Source organism: Bos indicus, chromosome 26, assembly GCF_029378745.1.
Source record: "Bos indicus isolate NIAB-ARS_2022 breed Sahiwal x Tharparkar chromosome 26, NIAB-ARS_B.indTharparkar_mat_pri_1.0, whole genome shotgun sequence".
NCBI lineage: Eukaryota > Metazoa > Chordata > Mammalia > Artiodactyla > Bovidae > Bos > Bos indicus.
Window position 1 is genome coordinate 40088974 of NC_091785.1, and position 22074 is coordinate 40111047.

General features: G+C 44.6%; 1 protein-coding gene across 1 annotated transcript in view; it reads left to right on the forward strand.

The window, feature by feature from the left end:
• PLPP4 (phospholipid phosphatase 4) overlaps positions 1–22074 on the forward strand; it is a 145580-nt gene that overhangs the window by 116032 nt on the left and 7474 nt on the right. The window contains exon 6 of the mRNA XM_019988560.2: positions 16138–16308. Within this exon, the coding sequence (XP_019844119.1) occupies positions 16138–16308 (171 nt within the window). The remainder of the gene's footprint in view (positions 1–16137; positions 16309–22074) is intronic.

The window sequence follows — 22074 nt, forward strand, 5'->3', positions numbered from 1 at the left end:
GATTGGAAATTTTAAATATTAATTTCAGTGACTAACAAATCAAATAAAAATGGGAAAATATATAAGATTTGACCAGCACACTTAACAAGCTTCATTAAGATGAGTGCTCCGTTATTTTTAATTCTCTGTAAAGAGTCATGTAAGATGATTTATTTCCTTTGGTGATGCCTGGCAGATATGCCCATAAAGTATTTGGTCCTAGATTTAAAATACTGAATCAATTTACTTAAAAGTTATAAAACTCTTTGTGTTTTAAAATTTTCTCTTGAGAAATTTTTGGTAACTTCAATTTGTTTTTAGAACTTAGTTCTTTCACATGAACTTTCAAAGATATTGACATAGTATTTTAAAATATCATTTGTCTGGAGGTTTTATCTGCATTGTTCATTTCTGTATTGTATATATGTACCTCCTCTCTCTCTCTCTCCCCTAAGTTTTTTTCTTGCTAGTCTTGACAGAGTTAGTCTATTAGTCTCCTCAATGAGCCAACTTTTGCTATGAACCTCTTTACCACGTGCTTGTTTTATTTTTCATTATTTCTGCTGTTATCTTTATTATTTCCCTCTGTCAACTTTAAGTATATTCTGTTCTTTTTTGGACTTACTAAGTTAACTTAAATGCATTGCTTGATAATGCTAGCCTTTCTTCCTTTCTAAACTTAAGCAATTTGGGCTATACATTTTCCTATAAATGTTTCTTTAGCTACATTCTATAAATTTTAATGCATGTTGCTTTTTACAGCTGTTCTTCTTATTAATTTGCTTGCCTTGGGTCTTAACGCGGCCTGCGGGGTCTTCTGTAGCGGTGCTCTCTAGCTGTGGTTTGCGGGCTTCCGTAGTTGCAGGAACTTGGCTTATTTGCTCCGTGGCAGGGGGGATCTTTGTTCCCCAACCAGGAATTGAACCCATGTCCCGTGCATTGCAAGGCAGATTCTTAACCACTGGACCACCAGGGAAGTCCCCATATTGTTTTCATTAAATTTACTTTTGAAAAATTTCTAATTTAAATGTGTCTCCTGTGACTTATAAGTTGCTTAGAAGAGCTTTAAAAAAAAAAATCTTAAGCATGATTTTTTCTTGTTCTATTTTTTTAAATGGTTTATAGTTTAATTACATTGTGGTCAGATAATGTGATTTACAAAAATTATCACTCTTGATATTGAGCCTAGTTTTGTGGCTTAGCATATGTTTAGTTTTCATAAATGTTTCATATGGTTAAAAAGAATGTAAATTTTTAAACAGCTAGAAATAAAGCTGTATATATGTCCATTGGACTAAGCTTAATTGTGCTGTTCAAATCTTAACATATACTCTCTAAATTCTGTTTATGATTACTTAATTAATGCTTAGTTCATACAATTAATCAAAGTATTAATTTATGCTTAATTTTTAAAGTGTACATTAAAAATTCCACTCTTACAGTAGATCTTGTAGTTCTATGGTGTTCGTTTTTTCCCCCATTTTTGAGATATATATTTTGAAGTGATGTGTAAATATAGTTTAGAATTGTCCTGCTTCTTCTTATACCTTCTACTGCTTCTTCTACCTTTATAATTAAATCCATGTCCATCTTTATTTCTAGTGTTGTTTTTTACAATTTGACTTTATTATTGAGACAAACTTTCTATTGATTAAATTCTGCTTCTTATATCTTTTTCTGTCCTGTACTGATTGTGTTCTATGTTTTATCTATGTATTTTTTTAAACATTTACCTAGGGAGCTAATTTCAATTATAGTTATTAATAGTCATGTATTAGGACTTATTGACATCATTCATTATGTACTGTGTACTCCTTACTTCTTGTACCATTTTCATCTTCATATTCCATTACTTTACTCTTTTTGTTTGCAAATTCTACTAAAACTCTTGGTTAACACATGTAGTTAATGAAATCTCAAATTAATTAATTAATATTTTTGTTTTTCTTCTTCTGAGCAACATAAAGACTTTGAATGTCTTAGGTCTGATAAACGCATTCTAACACATCTGGTGGGTTTTCTTTGGTGTTTTAATTCTAGCCCAATTCTTCTCTCCCGCCAACAAAACCACTAACCTGTGCATAGTTTAGCCATGTACATACCATTCTCTTTTCCATCTCAGTGTTTCTACTTTCTGCCAAAAATATATCCTTTAAATTTCCTTCATTGATACATCTTTTGTGGAAAATGCTCTGTTTTTTATTTTTCTAATTTTTCTTTGTTTGACCCCATTCTTGAAAGGTAGCTTTACTAAATATGGAATTCTAATTTGGCAGTTATTGTCTCTTTGAATTTTAAAGATATTATTTTGCTGTTTTCTAGCTTCGATTTTTTGGGCATGTTTGAAGTCAGTTGTGTCATTGCTGCCCCTTCTGTGCTTCCTTTCGAGATGCTTTTAGCATCTTGGTTTTTTGTGTGTCATAAAGTTTTATTACTGTGTGTCTTGGTGTGGGATTCCCTTTCTGTGTCTTGTATGAGATTTACTGGGCTTTCTAATTCTCAGGTTTGTATCCTTCTACATCCTGAGATATCCTCTGTCATTAGCTCTTTGAATATTGCTTCTTCCCCTTTTTCTCAATTATCTTTTCCTCTAATTTGGAATTCTAGTTCGACATTTATTAGAATTTTTTACCATAATCTCTCTTCATATTTTTCATCTCTCTCTCTTACTCTTTCTCTCCTTTCTTCTCCTCCTCCTTCTTCTACTGGACTCTAGAAAAATTCTGAATCTATCTTCCAATGTACTAATTCTCTATTCAGCTTTGTCTCACCTACCGTTTAATCTGTCTAGTTATTATTTAACCCTAGTTTAAGTTCCAGACTCATTTTTTATTTATAGAAATTTTATTTGGGCTTTAAAATAATCTGCTTCATTATTTTTAATGCTTCTTCTTTGTCCTCATTTTCATACTGCCCTATAATTTCCTTAAACATATTGCAATAAATTATTTTATAGTCTATGCCTTACAATCTAAAGTTGTTGTGAATCTGCTTTTCATATATATGCCCTGAAATATTTTGTGTTTTGAGTTTTCTTGCACTGGGCTTTTAACTTCCCTAGAACTTTATTTTGGGGAATATTTTGATGTCTGAGTTAAATGAATTCCTTCAGAGACCACTACTTATTCCAGGGCCATCCAAAATTAATTCTCCCCTTAGGTTTTCTGGGGACCGTATGAGAAGCATGAATGGGACAGCAAAAATATACACAAGTCATATTAATGGAATCTCTGTAGTCAGTAGAAAAATAGAGACAGACAAGTTTCCTTACCTTTTCTTCTGAAAATCAGGCTTCCTTTCCTACTCGCTCTGAAGCTTTAGGATTTAATGTTTATTCAGGGGTATTGTGTTACATTCTTCACCTTGGGTAGGCCTGAGACTCTGTCTCTTCACTCCTGTGCCCCAGGGAGACATCAGCCCTTCAAAGCCCAGGGTCTGCAGGTTTCCGTAAACACTCAGGGCTCCATCTGGCTATGCCATTTCCTTGCATCTAAGACCCTCTTTTTCCTGTCATTTGGGGAAACCTTGTTTCCACTAATTCTTTAATTAAGGATTAATTTCCTTAATTCTTCTCTTGGTGTCAACTCAGTGATAGGTTTAAAAGCTTTTTGTTTGATTTATATTTCATCTAACATGTAATTATTTCCATCAGGATATAGAGTCTGCCACATAGCTGGAAATAAAGTCCTGGGTTTGAGGATTACAGCTATTTCTGTATTGAGAAAGAGGATTAAACTTGGGCTTAGAAGCAGTCGGGTCCAGGCTTGAAACCAGCTTCAGTATTTCTAGTCACCTGTTTCCTCAGCTTTACTAACACCTTCCATCTGTATGTTGAATTTCCGTTTCCTAAGTATTTTCACCAATATCATGTCTTTTGAGAGCTGGGTGATGTTCCCCATTTGGTGAACAGATGAGACCACTGAGGGCGACCCCACGCTGTGCTAGAACCAGATCTTCAAACACCCAGAAGCTTCTATTTTTGTTCTGTTTTGTGCAGTCCTCTGTGAAGTGATTTAAAAGAAGCCAAGGTGGATTTCACCTTGTTGTGTGGGGCAAGTCATCACATGGACTCTGCCTTAAGGAAGTTTGTGAGTCCAAAGCTGGCTTCTGCATAAAGTCCTTTGCTGCCAAGACCACAGGAGATGAATTGCCACATATTTGCTTTCCAAAATTTAAACGGCCATCCTAACTTTAAAAAAAATCCACAATTCTCCCATGAACATCAGACATCTTTTTTGAAGTAACAGAGAGAGATAGTCTTTGTGTACATCAAATAAATGAAGCTCTTGTCCTGTTTATGATCAGTTTGCTTAGAGGTGTGAGAGATGAACCGAGCTGGCCTTCATTGATGGGAGTTTGTTGTCAGAGAGACAGGGATGTTGGAGAAGCCTGGGAAGCTGCCTCATCAGCTAACCCAGTCACCTGGGCCTTTGGTCCTAAAAGTGACAGATGCTGTGGTTTTCTTCAGTTACCAAACACTGGTCTAGCCTAGCTTAGGACAGAAAGATGAAGTCCATTCTCCTTCCCCTTTTCCAGTTACACAGTACTGGGAAGGTTTGGTTGGATTGTGTGGCCAGCACTAATCACCAGCTGCCCTGGAGGTCCGCATTTGAGCTGAATACCTCGGAGGTAGTAGATCCTCTTAATGGCCGCCCATTTATAGCCTGCGGCTACAACCCAGTCTTCCTCTGTGTCATGAGCTATATTTCTATTATTTCACACATTCCTTTCCTGGTAGGGCTGAAAGCCCCAGTCAAGGCTTCCAGGGGCACGTTCGAAGGGTGTTCTCCCTGACAAATCACACCGCAAGTGGTACAACGTTTCAAAAAAGGCAGATGCTGTTGAGGCCACATCTTGAGGAGACAGTATCAGTATCAGTATCAGTCAGTGAGACTTCCAGGGTTTCTCCTGAAGACCATACCCCCTGGGAAGAGGCTAATCAGATGAGCACGTGTGTGCTGTGTCGCTTCAGTTGTGTTCGAGTCTTTACAACCTTATGAACAGTAGCCCACGAGGCTCCTCTGTCCATGGAGATTTCTCAGGCAAGAATACTGGAGTGGGTTGCCATGCCCTCCTCCAGGGGATCTTCCCAACCCAGGGACTGAACCCAGGTCTCTTATGTGGCCTACATTGGCAGGTGTGTTCTTTACCACTAGCGCCTCCTGAGAAATCCAATCAGATGAGTACCTTGGGCCACTTAATGGCTACCTTTAGTTGTTTCTTTTTAGTTGTTTTTCAAATGTGTATTTAACTATTCAAATCTCGCCAACAAATTTATGTTCTGCTAAGGCCATCTGTCGGAGGTAAAATAAAATGATTTTCCATTAAAATGTTATCTTTATCTGAGTCCTGCCAGAGCTTTTATCGCCTCCTCTAATAGTGTTATGGACAAAGGTAATCTCTCCCTTTTGAAGGTTTATTCTCATATTCATGTTTCAGGTCATTGTGGTGTATAATCAAGACTGAAAAAAACAAAAGTCGTCCTGGGGATTTAGACCTTCAGTAGATTAGGAGAGTGTGATATGCAAAACCACATTCCATCTTGGTGCCTGCTCTTACTTAGCTCTCTCTGGGGCGAGGAGTAACATCTATGATTCGTAATAAGAATTTTTCATCAAGCTGTAGGGGGTGGATGGGGGAGAGACAAAGTGACTTCTGTCACTTAGAAATCCTTAATCCTCCTCTGCTGAGCTTCTTCCCTCCCCAGGATTGGTACCTCTGGGGCTCGACAGAAGGACCTCCGCCTTCTTCTCCCAGAGTCAGTTTCATCCCCACCCCTCGTGTTTCCTCTGTGCTTTTTGTGCATTGTGTCTGAGTTGATTTTTTTTTTTCCCCAGAGCAAAATCGTCTTTGGGATGCAAACTGAGGTTATGCAAGGAGTTTACAGTCTGCTTTTCTCTGTTTGCACTTCCTGCCTCTGACATTTGCTTTCAGACTAATTACGAGCTTTCCAGTTCTGTTTCCCCATGGCTCATTCTCAAACAAGGCGGTGCGATCCTTTCCATCGTGAGGTGGAAATCATCTTCTGGCTCAGGTAGCTGCAGAATCACACTGCCTCAAACAGTGGGTGGAGCACACCACCTTTCATGGCCATGTATGTCTTTCTTTCTCTAAGGAGCTTGGCCTCTTGCCAGAGTACTTGTTCGAGTGAAGTTATGTTTGTGGAAGGACTAAATTGTCTCTGCCATTTATATATTCATTCAGTCACCATGTGTCGCTGACTTCTCCTCCCAGGTAGTGTGCTGGGTTCTAAGGCTTGAACAGTGACCCTGATCGTCACATGCCTACAGGGAGTGTAGAACAAATAGGCAGCTAGAAGTGCTGTAAGTACAACCGTGCCAAGAAAACATGTGATTTTTTTGCTCTGTTTAGAAATAATTCACAGTTCCTTTTTTTTCTTATTTTATTTTATTTATTTTTTGCAAATTAATTTATTTATTTTATTACATGGCTAGTTACTTAATTCACAGTTTCTTAAGGACTGCATTAACCTTCAGTAGGTAATTTGACCTGAGCCTCCATTTCTCATCCATGTAATGGCCCAATAGCTATGTCATTGTGTTTTTCTGGGGATGCAGCAAAGACAAGTTACGGAAGCGTCTAGTGCAGAGTCTGACAGAGAGGGGCTCTCCGTGCCTGATGGTCTTGTCCTCCTTCTGATAGAACACTCCTGGTACCTGCTCGAGTAGACAGTTTCCGCTTTCCTTCTTTTCTCATTCACTGAAATTGCTACTCCACCCACCCATCCTTCAGACTCCTAGAATTTCATGGCTTCCTTTTGTAGAATTTTTTACATTGTTTCTCAGAAACTAGCCCAGATATCTCAGAGGTGGCTACCAGCCTCTGAAAAACAGAGGAACCCCTGCTATGAAGGCTCCAGGAGAACTCTGGGGTCATTCTTGTAGGAGGAGGGCAGGGAAGTGTGTGTATACGTGTGTGTGAGTATTTAAAAGAGACACACACACTCTCTGTGAATGTCTGGCGGGCGGGATGTGATAAGGAAGAATTCAGTGGAGGCCCAGCTCACCTTCCGCCCACACGTTATCCTGACCCAGTGCGGTTCAAGCCTGACTCTAGCCCTTCTCCTCCCCTGGGTACATCCCTGTCTTCTTTTGTGAAACCTCTGGTTATCAGGTCTTCAGCCATTCATTCAGTATGTGTGTTGGTGGGGCCTCTAGTGAGCGCAGGCTGAGAATCTAGCAGAAGGGAGAGAGATGCTGGACAGTCGCATACATGAGAGTAGTGGTGTTAAGTGTTATGAAGGCAGGTGCAGAAGGCAGTCAGAGCCCATTACACCTGCTGGGGAGCTGGGGAAGACCTCTGAGGCAGTGTCATGTAAACCAAGCCTTGCAGGGAGGAGGAGAAGTGTGTTAGGCAGAAAAGGGAGGCTCATCACTGTTTCCTTGGAGCCCCCAAGAGTATACACCATCTGGTCCAGTTTTCACATTATCCTTCTTGTCACTAATTTGTTCATTCACTCATCTCGAGCACCAATTTTTGATGTGGGGCATAGAATGGCAACAGATGCAGACGCCATCTTGGTGGCGTGGTCATGGAGCCAACCCGGAACTCACATCCTTTTAGCTTTCCATGCGCATTTGCTTTATTTCCTCTTCCACGTTCTCAGGTTCACTGCAGGGATGCAGCATGATTTTGAGGAAGAGCATAAGTAGAAGAAGCAGATGGAGGGGAAAGAGATCAGATTTTAACTTAGGGCTTGAGGAGTGCTGCACACTTTGTCCAGTGTGCCCTGGACACTCTATCATCGGTGCTTTCGGTGGCTGTGTGGACAACTGTTGGCTCATCCATTTTAGAGGCGACAAGCCTGAGCTCTGGAAGCTAAGCACCTCACCCTAGGTCACACAGGTGGGAGGCTGGTGGCAGGGGGTCAGTGTGCCTGCCTGGACCCATCCAGCTGTGCACAAGAGCATTCTCACCTGTGCTCAGTCCCCACACCGCCCTTGCTGTGCTGTAGGCTCTCAATTCTTTTGACATCTCTGGTGTTTCAGCCACTGGGTCTTCTTGGTTACCTGGTCCCCTCCAGTGGGTTAAAATGGTTCTTGCCATTCCTGTGGATCAGGTGGTCAAATGATTTTGGCTTCAACAGCCTCAAACTCCGCCTGCCTTCCCCAAGGTGCTTAGGACCCATCCAGTCTCCTTTGTCTCAGCAGATGGCTTTCAGCTCCTCACCAGCAGAGCAATTCTTATTAACTCTTATGACTGATGGTACTGGAGTAAGTAATTCTACCAGAGGTCGTTGGGCATTCTGACTGTTCCTGGAATCACAGGCAACTTTACTGCATGGATGAATACTTTTAACCCCGCCTCTCAACACCCTTGAATTATGTCAATTGTAATGAAAGAAATTTTATTACAACTTCTTTGTAATTGAATTAAGAGGTATCATTGGTGTGATATTTAGAAAATTTCCCGGATTTTGAGAATTCTCTTCATTCCAGCAAAGATAGATACGTCTCCTACATCATAGTGAAACGATCTCTTTACTGCTGGATTAGAAAGGAGAGATTGAAAAAAAATCACTGTGGTACTGAGTCTGTTCTATAATTTTTATCAAAATCTCCCCTTGAAATTATGATTCTGGTTCGATAGCTACATCAGAGGCTAATGATCTTCTGTCAGTCATTTCATTAGGAATAAATAACTGTCTTTCCTGTTCACTTGAATGGTTTAGGCAATAGATGCCCTGTGGATCCACAGTCTAAGATTTGTAGCAATCTTCTCTCATCCTTTTTTTGAAAGTGAAATCTCTTATTAACTTAGAATGTTAATAAATATAGCTTGTCATATAAAGAAAACAGAGCAAGCATCTTAGCTAGAATGAACTATGAATTAAGAAACTATGAATGAGAAACTATTTTAAGAAATTTGGGGCCAAAGGGATGTAAAAGTAGGTGTCAACACGGTGAAACTCAGTATCATAGGAGACAAGCTACATGACGGGTCATGTGCATTAGAATGGCCTCCTGGCTGTCTGACCCTCTCATCAGAGAGCTTCAGTCATCTCCCGAGTGGAGTGGGGAACAGTATCTCTGCTGGCCTTTCTCACTGGGTCTGTAAGTTTGTTCATTTTGCCAGCTGAGATCATTTTACATCTGCTGAGAGCCGCAGGGGCTAAAAAATGCTAAGAGGCTAGGAACCCAGCTCCAGAAATCTCTGTAAGCAAGCATGCAGTTATATAACTGAGGAGCTGCAGATTGCAAGAGTAGAGCTTAGGAAGGCTTTTCTTTGAGGATGAAACTTTCTAGAACCAGGCAGAACTCAACAGCAGCTGCAGAGCTGGCAGAGTTAGGAGAGCAGTCACTCAGCACCAAGCTAAGCCTGTTACAACTCTCTGTGAGCTCATCCTCAAGATGGCTTTGTGAGTCGAGTGCTACTAACCCCATTGTACAGATGAGGAAACTGAGGCCCCCAGAGATGAGCTCACACGGGAGAAGGTAGCAGAGCTGAGTCCTGAAAGGTCTGCTTTTCTCAACAGCACACAGTACTCCCTCCTATTGAATTGAGTATTCAATCCCTGAATCTCCTGTGTCACTTAATTTGTTGTCGCTATTGGTTTAAGCAACACCAACTCTAAAGCTTTTCAAGTGCTTCTTTGCTCTAGTGTAGAGAGAAGGGATAAATTGATGTCTATCACATTTAGCACAGACTTAGGGGATCATTTAGACAGTGGACCACTAGCATTGGAAACAGAATTTCAGTGTTCTCAAGTTGGCAGCCCACTGACCTAACCCTGTTAGTACACAGATGAGTTTCATGTGGTCTGTACTGTATTCATTTTCGATGAATTGTTCACATTTAAATGGAGACACTTCTCATAAATATCAGGGTTTCCCTCTTCTGTTAGAATATCAAAACTTCTGGGAACACTGAGCCCATGTGGCAGACACCAGCTTGAGCAGAGGGAAGGCGCTGCATCTTTAAATAGGCGAATGTTTCCATTTTCCCCGGTCCTCACCACTCTCAAATGTCTCCCAATGGCAAGGCCAGGTATTAGTTGCCATTTATCACCACAAATGAACCATTGAATTTTTTTCCGAAAGTATCTCTTGGATCTGAGTGTCTAGCAATAGAGGAGTAATAGAAGACAGACCAAGAGGGCTTTCTGTTGCAAAAATGTTGACTCAACATCCAACTACTTAACTCATGCTCCCTATCTACCTGGCTCCCCTGGGCACGATGTGGTAGCCCCTTGTGGATCAGCCTCTTATTTTACAGAGCAAACTGAGGCCCAGAGTGGGAAAGAGACTTGCCTAAGATCATGCATTCAGTTAATGGCAGAGCCAGAATGGGAACCTGTACCCCACGCTCCCAACAGCACCCCACTGCTTGTTAGGAGTCTGCAGGGGCTGACCAGGCATGCGTGTTCTGCATCCTTGGTTTTGGATGGTCTTGTGGAGATGTACTGGCAAACTCCTCAAAACACCCTTCAACATTAAAATTTATTCAGAGACTTCCCTGGTGGTCCAGTGGTTAAGAATCCACTTGCCGATGCAGGGGACATGGGTTCAATCCCTGGTCCAGGAAAATCCCACATGCTACAGAGTAACTAAGCCTGTGAGCCACAACTATGAAGCCCCCACATTCTAGAGCCTGTGCTCCCCAACAAGAGAAGCCGCCTCAGTGAGAAGCCAGAGCGTCGCAACCAGAGAGTAGCCCCCGCTCACCGCAACTAGAGAAAACCCGCGTGCAGAATGAAGACACAGTTCAGCCAAACATAAATAAATTAATTGAAAAAAATTTTATTCCACTACCCAGTATCGCCTTTCTCCCTCTTGGAGAAGAAAATACTTACTCTTTGAGCATCATGTGAAAAATTTGTACAAATTACCTCATTAGAACACAATTCCATTTGTGGTGTCAGCTATAATCAGTTTGGGGAAATTCATTGTAATTAGAGTAAAAAATAAAACCCCAAAAGCTGAGCCTGTGCCCCTGATTCTTATCTCATTTGTTTTTAAAGCCTTTTCTTTGGAGCCAGTTTTCTCATTTCTTGCAGTCGTTGGGGTCCAAACCTCTTTCACTTGGTTTAAAGTAAGCTGGGGAGAAAAGGCAAAATGACTTTATTTCACCTAAGTGTGTATGTGTTAGTAGCTCAGTCCGACTCTTTGCCACCCCCTGGACTGTAGTCCGCCAAGCTCCTCTGTCCATGGGATTCTCCAGACAAGGATACTGGACTGGGTTGCCACCTAAGCTGACTCAGTAAATAGACCTTTCTTGCAAAGGGAATGTTGTAAACCTGTGACAGTTCATCTGTGTAGTCAGAGATGAGTCAGTAACTCCCTTTCAGAATCACCAGGCAGGCAGATAGCCCTGTTCAGGCCACATGCCTAGCATCACCACCTGGACCAGCAACTCGTATTGTGAGGTTTTGCTTATCTACTCTCATTGATGACAGCCAAGTGAGCCCCAAAAGTGCCAGAAACAGGTGGGGAAGCCACCCTCCTTCATCTGCTTCCTAGTTTAGAGGCTTCAAGAGTATTTTTACTTCTCACAGCCAGTTCAACAGAGAAATATTTACAATCAGCTGCTTCCTGCCAAGAAAACCTGCTACAGACTTTGAAAACAAGGGGCATATGCTCTTCCCTTGATCCATGTGAGTGCTTGTGTGTGTGTGTGTGTGTGTGTGTGTGTGTTCTAAACTCTGGAGAGCAAATAAACACGTTCTGAGCCCCCAGGAGGGGTCGGCTCTCAGCTTTCTCTCATACCATTATTGTAATCGTATTTCTGTTGCTAATACTGTTAATAAAATATGAAGGCATTTATCATACTTTATCATCTCCATCTTCCAAAATGCCCGGTGCTCTGCTGCATCTTTGAATGCTCGGTTTTATCTCCTAATCATGCTGGAAGCAGGGACCACGTTTCAGGGGGAAGGCAGACCCTTGGAACAAATGCCATCTCCCTGCTCCTCACTCGCATACCAGCTTCTGAGGCTCTTCAGTGTCTCACATGCCCGTTTCTTTGAGAAGAGAAGAAGGTGTTGTTTGGCTCAAGTTGGAAAGCATTTCTTTAAAAACCTTTCTGCTTTCTTTTTCTCCCAGTTGAACTTGAATCAAAGCCTTGGTAAGTCCCAGGATCTCAGAGCTGAAACGCTCACGGAAGCATCTTGGTCCCAAACTGCCAGCCTCAAAGGAGGAGGGGGCAGAAAACTGTGGAATCCTATGTGTTCAGTATAGTTTGATAGAGCCTAATTCTCATTCAGTTGGTATTTGGGAAAACAGGCGTTTGGGCAAAGTACCTGAGCTACCCATGGCTGGGCCAGAAGGAGGTGCATCAGAAGCCCTTTGTCAAAGGAGCACATGCCAGTTCAATAACTGTAGGAATATCAATGAGAAAGAGACAAGCATAGAGTTTAACATGGAATCAGAGTCTGTTGTGTCAGCTAGACAAGTAAGGACACACCGTGCTGCTTTAGACACGCTGCCCGGAGGACCAGTAGGATGTGTCGAAGGAGATCAGCTGCTGCGGGATGCCTGCAGGATCTAGGCTGTTGAACTCAGCCTTTAAAATTCCTTTGAACCCCTCTTTCTTTTCCAAGAGGGTTTCCCTTGTGGCTCAGCTGATAAAGAATCTGCCTGCAATGCAGGACACCTGGGTTGGGAAGATCCCCTGGAGGAGGGAAAGGCTACCTACTCCAGTATTCTGGCCTAGAGAATTCCATGGACTATATAGTCCATGGGGTCGCAGAGTCGGACACGACTGAGCAACTTTCACTTCACTTCCTTTCCAAGAAGCAGATAACTCTCCATTTCAGAGGACCTGCAGCATGGGCCCCACTGTGAGAGAGAGGACGTGCTTTGCCTGCTCTTCTTTGAGCCACGGGCCCCACTGTTGGAGCTCAAATTTGGAATCCAAATTTGAGTTTCTGGGGTCAGGGAGGTGACCTGGTGGAGGTCAAGGGTCTGGCCTTGGACCACATGCCCTAGGACTTGACCTTGGTGGGTTTTTAGCAGTCCCTTCTCTTGTCCATCTTGTGAATCTTTCCAGAGCTTGTTGAGTCTGGACTCATCTATCTTAAAGTCTCCAAACCATTGTTTATAGGGACACATACAAATTCCTGCTCAATATCCACCCTATACTTACTGACCTTGTTTTTAATATTGACAACTTGGCAACACCCAGGACTGCCTTTCTTCCAATTCAAATCTTGAAAACTTCCATCCATAACCCTGCAAAGCCTCAGGGCAGATCTTGGATGCTCATCACATTCAATGTACAGTCGTCCCTCAGTATCCTTCAGGGAATTCGTTCCAGGGCCCCTGCGGACACAGATATCCATGGATGCTCAAGATCCTTATATAAATGGAGCAGCAGTAGTTAGGTGGGTATACTGCTAGGCTGTCCGATTTGAACAAAGTCTATTACTCCTCCCTTAAGAGCTCAGAATGAGGCCAGTACCCACCAGAGCCAAGTCCCCAGCCTCTGCTGCCCACTCTGATGCCTCAGGGCAGAGTGTGAATGAAGAGAAGAAACAGAGCAAAATGGATGAGGATGGGGAGTTGAGAGCCCGTTGCACTTGCTAGGAAGGTGGCCAAATGGGACCGCTTTGGAACACACTATAAACCATCTATTAATAATACCCTTCATCATAGCAAACAATGTAGAACTGGCCTGGGCAATGCAGTTTTGCACAGAGTTTTACTTTAAACAGAATATTCAATGTATGCTGGCACTGCTTTACTGTTTGAGTACAAATCATTATTCAAAAATATTTAAGTGCTTCATTTTTATTCCTGAGATAAACCTGGCTTAATATTGTTTTACTAATAAAAAAACAAAACCAAGCAATCCTGTTACCTTGTTTAATTTGATTGTTGAAAAAGTTCTGCTTTGGCATAAGCTTTTGTTCATACTTGGGGAACCCTATTTAAGAAGACACATTATTATCAGAGATAATTCATTAAAACTGCAGGTTATTCATATTTATATACTATAACCATGATTATAATGAACTTACAACTTAGAGTCCTGCTTTTTTCACTTAACACTGTATCCTAAGTATTGTCTGTAGTGCTACATTTGCTGTTGTTCAGTTGCTCACTCATTTCCGACTCTTTGCGACCCCATGGACTGCAAACCACCAGGCTTCCCTATCCTTCACCATCTTCCAGAATTTGCTCAAATTCATGTCCATTGAGTCGATGATGCTATCCAACCATCTCATCCTCTGTCGTCCCCTTCTCCTTCTGCACTCAATCTTTCTCACTGTCAGTGTCTTTTCCGGTGAGTCGACTCTTCACATCAGGTGGCCAAAGTATTGGAGCTTTAGCTTTAGCATCGGTCCTTCCAATGAACGTTCAGAATTGATTTCCTTTAGGATGGACTGGTGTGATCTCCTTCGCATAGTCAGAATATTTTCCATGGCTGCATCATAATTCATTGAGTGGGAATAGTCTAGTTCTTTCTCTTTATTTTTTTCCCCATAATTACATAATAATTTTAAGCAGAGTATCTTCTAGATATCCCCATGGTTTTTTATTATTTCCTGAAGATGGACTCTCAGACACATTGTATCAAGAGGATGAATGTTCTATAGGCCAGGCCTTCTCAGACTTCAGGGTGCACACAGCTCACTTGTGGATCTTGTGAAAGGGGATTCTAACTTAGTACGTCTGGGGCAGTTCTGAGGTTCTGTATTTGCGACTAACTCACTGGTGCCGAGGCTGCTGCTCAGGCTTCAGACAGTCTGTTAAAGTCCTTGATGCCCTAGCTTTAGCCCCATTCTACCAACTCTATCAAATCACTGTGTAGGCTGGTTGCCTAGGAGCCCTGCCCCTCAGGAGTATTTTCTGATCAAGAGGAGAGTTTTGAGTAGGCTAGTGTCCAGAGGAGGTGGGAGCTGTAGCCCCTTCCCTCAAAAGAAGCATCTAAACTCACTCCTGGCTGCCATTACAATCACCTGAGGAGTACACACACACACACACACACACACACACACACACACACACACACATAAATGCATGTGTGCACCATTAGGGTTCACTCCAGACTAGTGCAAATAGAAGGTTTGATAATGAGGTCTGACTACCAGTATTTTTGAAAACTTCCCAGGTTTTAAAGTAGAGAAGGCACTGGCGACCCACTGCAGTACTCTTGCCTGGAAAATCCCATGGACGGAGGAGCCTGGTAGGCTGCAGTCCATGGGGTCGCTGGGAGTCAGACACGACTGAGCGACTTCACTTTCACTTTTCACTTTCATGCATTGGAGAAGGAAATGGCAACCCACTCCATGTTCTTGCCTGGAGAATCCCAGGGACGGGGAAGCCTGGTGGGCTGCCGTCTATGGGGATCTCACAGAGTCGGACATGACTGAAGTGACAGCAGCAGCAGAAGCAGCAGCAGGTTTTAAAGGTGATTTCCGAGTGTAGCCCGGGTTTGAGCACTGTTGTTTTAAGTCCACAGAATACTCACCTTAAATCTCACTGACTTCAACTGTGTATTAAACCTGACTAGATGAAAAGCTCAGGGCTTACCTACTCCACCTGACTCCACACTTTAGACAATTGATCCAATGAAGCTATGAGTTGCATTTGCAGTTCTAAAAACTAATAACCATAATTTCTGAGAGAAGACAAGAAATGTGTCACCACTGGCTTCTCTGTCAAACCCACTTTTCCAGCATTTGCTGGTCCCATCTTCCTGAGCTAAAACTTACCAAGCTAAAACTCCCTTTCTTTCCCTCATTTTTCAAAGCTAATCAGTCATCAGTCATTTGTTCTGCAGGCACTTTTATTCATATAGAACTCCAAACACAGTATTAAAACTCTGTTTGCACAACCATGACCCTCAACCAGTCCATGAGCCCCTTGAGAGCAGAGACAGCCTCTGAATCAAGTTTTAATTTCTCCCACGTTGAACAATGCCTGTCTAGCACACAGTAGCTACCCCTCAAATCATTGTTGAATGAATGAGATTGAGTAGATTGTGATCGCATGCAAGCCTGAAAGGCTGTTCTCATTGTTGAAAGCTTCATACCAGCGTGGTTCTAGCAAGAGCACAGATTGCCAAGATGGTGTCTGGCGCCAACATGGTCCTGACCCTGGGGGTGTTGCAAGATGGTAGCCAGGATGCTTGGGTGCCCTGTGTCCCTGCCACGGCCCACCTGCTAGGGTAACACCTGCTGTTTGTCTTTGGCAGTTGCCTTTTCAGGCCTTGGCTTCACAACGTTCTACTTGGCTGGCAAGCTGCACTGCTTCACCGAGAGCGGGCGGGGGAAGAGCTGGCGGCTCTGTGCTGCCATCCTGCCCCTGTACTGCGCCATGATGATCGCCCTGTCCCGCATGTGTGACTACAAGCATCACTGGCAAGGTGAGTCCCTGCCCCGGGCCCGCCCGGTCCACACGCCATCTGCTGCTCTCGTGCAGGGATGGGGGGATACTTGCACCTACCGGGGGGAGAAGTAAGTGCCTGCTGTGAGAAACTAGAGTTCGCTGAAATGACAGAGCAGACACAGTTTTAAAGAAGATGCACCTGTTCAGGTGAGCTCCGGCCTTGCTGGGAACAGAATCAGAGCTCCTCCCATTCCTTCATGCTCAACTAGGCAGCTCGAGTCTTACCAGGAAGGCAGGACCTCAGGCACAGACTCAGATGTGACTTCCCTGCTGGATCCCTTGCCTCTGTTCTCAGACTTGGTGCCAAGTGGTAGTTGGTTCCTATTGCATTCACCCTGTAAAGGCATGTTTCTCACCATTGATGCTCTTCCAGAAGAGGTTTCCAGCCCAGGGATGGATGCCAGCAGCCACTGCAGGGCTGGGTGAGGCTTACCTATATGTTTCAGCCCTGGGGTGTCTGTGCCAAGTCAGAATAACACAGGACAAGTGAGGGGCTTGTTCTTGGAATAAAGCAAAACCGTGCCATGCCCCTCTGCAGATCAGCTGCAGCTCTCAGCTTGCCTAAACCACAGCAGCATCGGCCACGGCAAGAAAGGGAGCAGAGACAGAGGCAGTGTCCATAGAAGGCGTGCCCTCCAGGAGCGCAGGGCTTAGGGCTGTGTTTCCCAGAATCCAATACTCAGATCACCTTGACCAGGCCACTCCAACCTAGGAATTGGACTCTTGAGGGTGGGTTCGGAGTGACCGCCAGAAGTGTGCATTCTTAGCAAAGCAGTCCATTAATTCTGATGAAGTCTGAGAAGCACCATGGAGAGTTCCACTGCGTCAGCTTTCAGCAAACACAGTGCATGAAATGTGCCTAATCCTAATCCGGCTTCCCTGGATGAATGGCCTTCCACGATCTGTCTGTGGCCGGCCCTTCCTCTTCCTTTCCTGTCCTCCTGCCGTCCCCCGGGCTCACTCCCTTCTGCCGCCTTTTCTGACCACCCTCTTCTCACCTCTTCCCAGGTGTTTGTCCCAGTGGTAATGAGGCAGCAGTTGAGGCCAGAGGTGAGGGGAACTCCTGGTTGGAGGTGACTTTGCCCCATCTTCTCCAGGGGCCTTCTGCTCCTTCTCTGGCTTCAGCTCCACTTTCTACCCTCTTGAAAATCACACGCTGGGTGTCATGAGCTTCCAGCAGCAGCTTCAACCTGGGGGTGAAGGGTCTGGGAGAAAAGGAGGCTGATGCATGGTCTAGACAGGTGGAGGCATCAAGGAGATTTGAGGCCCTGCTGATGGGGGTGGTCAGTAGAGGCCCATTGGGCTACACCCTGAGCCTTACCTTGTTCTCTGCTTTTATCAGTGACTTGGATGAAGTTATGGATAATGATCCCACACAATGGGGCAGGGGCAGGAAGAGAATCGCTGAGCCAACAGAGCAAGGGCAGACCCATCGCATCCTTGGAACTAGGAATATTTTCCACCAGAATCATGGTGGCGCATATGATTAGAGCATTTCCACATGAGGACTATTACGGGCTGGATGGCATTTCATGAACTGCTTCTCATTTATCCCTTGTAAACTGTAGTTTCTCCTTTTGAACATGGGAACAATAATCCCTCAACATTTCCCAGAGCCATTTCATCGACTAAATGAAATAATGGATCTGAGTGTACTTTGTAGATGAAAGTGTGTTGCACAACTGTGAATCAATATTGAAGTTGCTTAGTGCATCATTTCTAAAGAAGGATGTGTTGTGTCTCCCAAGCCACTGATTTTGAGGTGGACATGCTTTTGGCACATTAGTAAGCTCTGAATCCCTGGTTTCCACTTTTATTCCTCCACATTGGACCTGAGAAGTGATGAAGGATTTCAGAGTTGATATTTTGGCTTCATCTTGGAAGATAGTAAGAACCTTTGTGTAGTGATCTTGTCCTGAAAACCTAGGAAGAGAGGTTGGCCTGTCTTAAATGCTCTTTTGTTACTACTGACCTGTGGTTGGTGCCTCATGAAAGGATGAAGAATCGCAGTTCTTGGCTTTGGGGAGATGCTGGACTTGACGCAGCTGGTGCCCCCAAGCCCTGCTGGCAGCGGAGCTTCATGCCCATCCTATCCAACTGGCACAGAAGGGAACTTGGAGCAGTAAAGGGAGAATACTAATGCTCTGTGAGCTGATGGGAAAGCAAAGCAAGAGAATTTATGACCAGTGATGTGTAGGGCTGTACTTTGGGGGCGGGGAGGGGCAAGCCAAAATTGCATCATGGTAGACCCATCCTGCAGCCCAAACTGAATGTGCCTGAGTGGGTTACAGGTCATAGATATGGCCCAGCTACTCGTTCAGCTGTGCCATCACCTGTTCAGCTCGTACCCTGGAGTTAGCCAGGAGCAGAGTGTGCTTTTCCTTGGATCCCTCTAATGGGCCCTGAGTTGGGTTCATTTTATCTGAATTCCTCTGTAGGAGGTCATCTGTCCTTGTCTATTCCAGTGGTCTCAATGGGGAGCAACTGAACCTTCTAGGGGACATTTAGCAATGTCTGGGGACATCTTCACAGATGGGATGGTGGGAGTGGTGGTGGCTGCTGGCATCTAGTGGGTGGAGTCCAGGGAAGCTCTTCAACATCGTACAGTGTATGAGATAGCACCTCCTCCACCGGGAAGACTTCTCAGCCCCAAACATCTATGGCCGAGGTTGAGAGAGCCCAACTACACCACCGCTCGGGCTTCCCTGGTGGTGCTAGTGGTAAAGCAACCACCTGCCAATGCAGGAGACAGAAGAGACACAGGTTTGATCCCTGGGTTGGGAAGATACTCTGGAGGAGGGTATGGTGACCCACTCCAGTATTCTTGCCTGAAGAATCCCATGGACAAAAGAGCCTGGTGGGCTACAGTCCACAGTATTGGACAGAATTGGACACAACTGAAGTGATTAAGCACACACACACACACACACACACACCCCACATCTCAGCTCCATCTTTCTTTCCCTTATTACACGCTAAAAGCAGCAGTGTTCAATGAGTGGAAAATTTTATTTGTTCAACACTCACTTATTAAGGAAGTAATCAGGGAGGCTGCAGAGGTTTGCAGCTTGGAGAAAAGGTAGATGGTGAGGCCCTTGGCTGCTGTGTGGGAGGGTGTTGGAGGCAGGATGCCTGGCTGAGATTAACGAGGTGTTGTTTGTTGGTGTACTGAGCTGCCCAGTGACTGTGGGCGGGGGCCTTCCGTCATGATGATAATTCATGGGGAGACCCCTAGGCAGCAGCACAACCTGAGAACCTCTCATTATAGACTTTAGTTAACAACATTAATATTATGAGATTTTTATGACTCCATTTCAATTTTGATTTAAGCAACTGTGTCTAATGTGGAAGTATATCCAATTACTCGATTACATATTCATATCCAGTAAATAACCCATAATCTCAAATGCTTTGCTCTGTTCATTATCATGGTTACCAACATCCTTCCGGTCTTCTCTGCCTTCCCAGCGCCACTCCACACGAGTCTGTTGTTTTATTAAGTGAGGAACATGGAGGGCACAGGCCATGGTCTGGAGGGGCAGTAAGACATGTAACAGGGCTTCTTCACAAATAAAATCACTGGATGGATTATAAATCTTTCTGTGGCTGAAGTTCTCCTTGTCTCTGTGACATGCTGGCTTTTGGGTCAGCTGGAAGTTAGAGTCCTTGGGTGATGTCAACGCTTCACAAAGAAGCTTACCTTTGTGATTAACTGTGTGCTTTCAGCATTAAAACTTGTAGAATTCCCATGCTGGGGGGAATATCTATGGAGAAAAACGCACAGAAAGAACAGAGCACCTCCCTGAACCGTCTTCTGCCTCAGTTCATAGTCTCGTGGGTTTATGGTTCCTGTCAGTGGACAGTCAGAGCCAGAAGTGGCAGGAGTGTGTTGTTTTTTCCATGAATGGACATAACGCGCTCCTTCTACCCTCAGATCCTTGTATCTGGATCCAGTGTTTCCTTATGTGACTCCAGCTTGCAAGTAACCTTCTAGCCAACACTGATTCTCTAACCATAGCTCTCTTAAGCAGCCCTGGGTGCCTTAGGTAGTGTTTCGTCATAAGAAAGGGCACGTAGGTCTGAATGTAATCCAGAGAAACAAGTCTCAAGGGAGGAAGCAGTCATTTGTTCCCACCCAGCCTGAGGCCGGGACGCGTCCATGTCGGTCACAGACGCCATGTTTACTGGCCTCAAAATTCCAAGATGGTGCCACTGCTTTTGCCAGGTTTCCTGACTTGGCCATGAAGGGTCTGTGATGTGCAATGAGTTCAGGTGTAGTTTCTGGTCTCTGCAGATGGGATGTTTGAGGATGAGGGCACTGTGCCTACGTGGAGAAGGAAATGGCAACAAACTGCAGTATTCTTGCTTGGAAAACCCCATGGACTGAGGAGCCTGGGGGCTACAGTCCATGGGGTCATCTGAGCAATGTAGCGAGCACCCTGCACCTAACTGTACCTGAACCACACTAAAAAGCCAGGCAGAGTCTGCTCCCTCCTTGCACAGTCCCATTCACCCCTTCCCCCCAACACACACACAGTTGAGGGACATACTGCTCACCAGTCCTCCCTGGGCTGTCAGAAACAATCTCTGCTGCTGCTAAGTCACTTCAGTCATGTCCGACTCTGTGTGACCCCATAGACGGCAGCCCACGAGGCTCCCCTGTCCCTGGGATTCTCCAGGCAAGAACACTGGAGTGGGTTGCCATTTCCTTCTCCAATGCATGAAAGTGAAAAGTGAAAAGTGAAAGTGAAGTTGCTCAGTCGTGTCCAACTCTTAGCGACCCCACGAACTGCAGCCCACCAGGCTCCTCTGTCCATGGGATTTTCCATGCAAGAGTGCTGGAGTAGGGTGCCATTGCCTTCTCTATGAAACAATCTCTAGATTTTCTAAATGAAGTGACTTGAAAAGGAGACTTTGGAACGATATCATGCTTCCCACCAAAACCACCAGCCTTACATAGAACAAGAGCACTAAGTTCCTCCCTCCAAGATCCTCCTTCCCAGGTGAACTGATCTCATCTCTTCCTCCTTCCACAATTGGCTGCCCATGTAGTGTGTCTGCATTCACATTTATCATCAGCTGCCAAATGCTGCTTGGGGTCTGGGACCTCTGGGCCTTGGCTGCCCGTGAATCCACCATCTCTGCCACCATACCTAGGGCATCCCTGTGGAGGCCTTGAGCAGGCCCAGGCCACTCCCTTTCTGGGATCAGAATGCACTAAACAGGGACTGCCCTGGATGGGCCAGGGGTTAAGAATCCGCTTTCCAGTGCAGAGGATGCGGGTTTGATCCCTGGTCAGAGAACTAAGATCCCATATGCTGCGGGGCAACTAAGCCCGAGTGCCACAGCTGCTGAGCCCATGCGCCTCAGCTAGAGAGAAGCCCACCCACCACACGAATATCCCGCATGCCCCACAACTAGGACCCAATGCAGCCAAATAAGTAAATATTAAAAAAAAAATCCACTGGGCAGAGAGCATTGGGCCTTGAGAGGCTTTCTCAGCCAGGCTCCCTGCCCTCTGCCCTGGCCTCCACATTGCTCAGTTCCCAGGGAAGACAGGTGTTGGCTGCTTCCAAGTCTCTTGACAACTTGGCTTCATTTAACAGTGCTTTCTGCTGTTGACTTTCTGTTCAAAGTAATTCCAGAAGCCACCTTCCTTTGCCCACTGTAGTTCAGACCACCATCACCTGCTGCCTGGGTTATTGCAGAAGCCCTGCTACTGTCTCCCCTCCTTTCTCCTCTG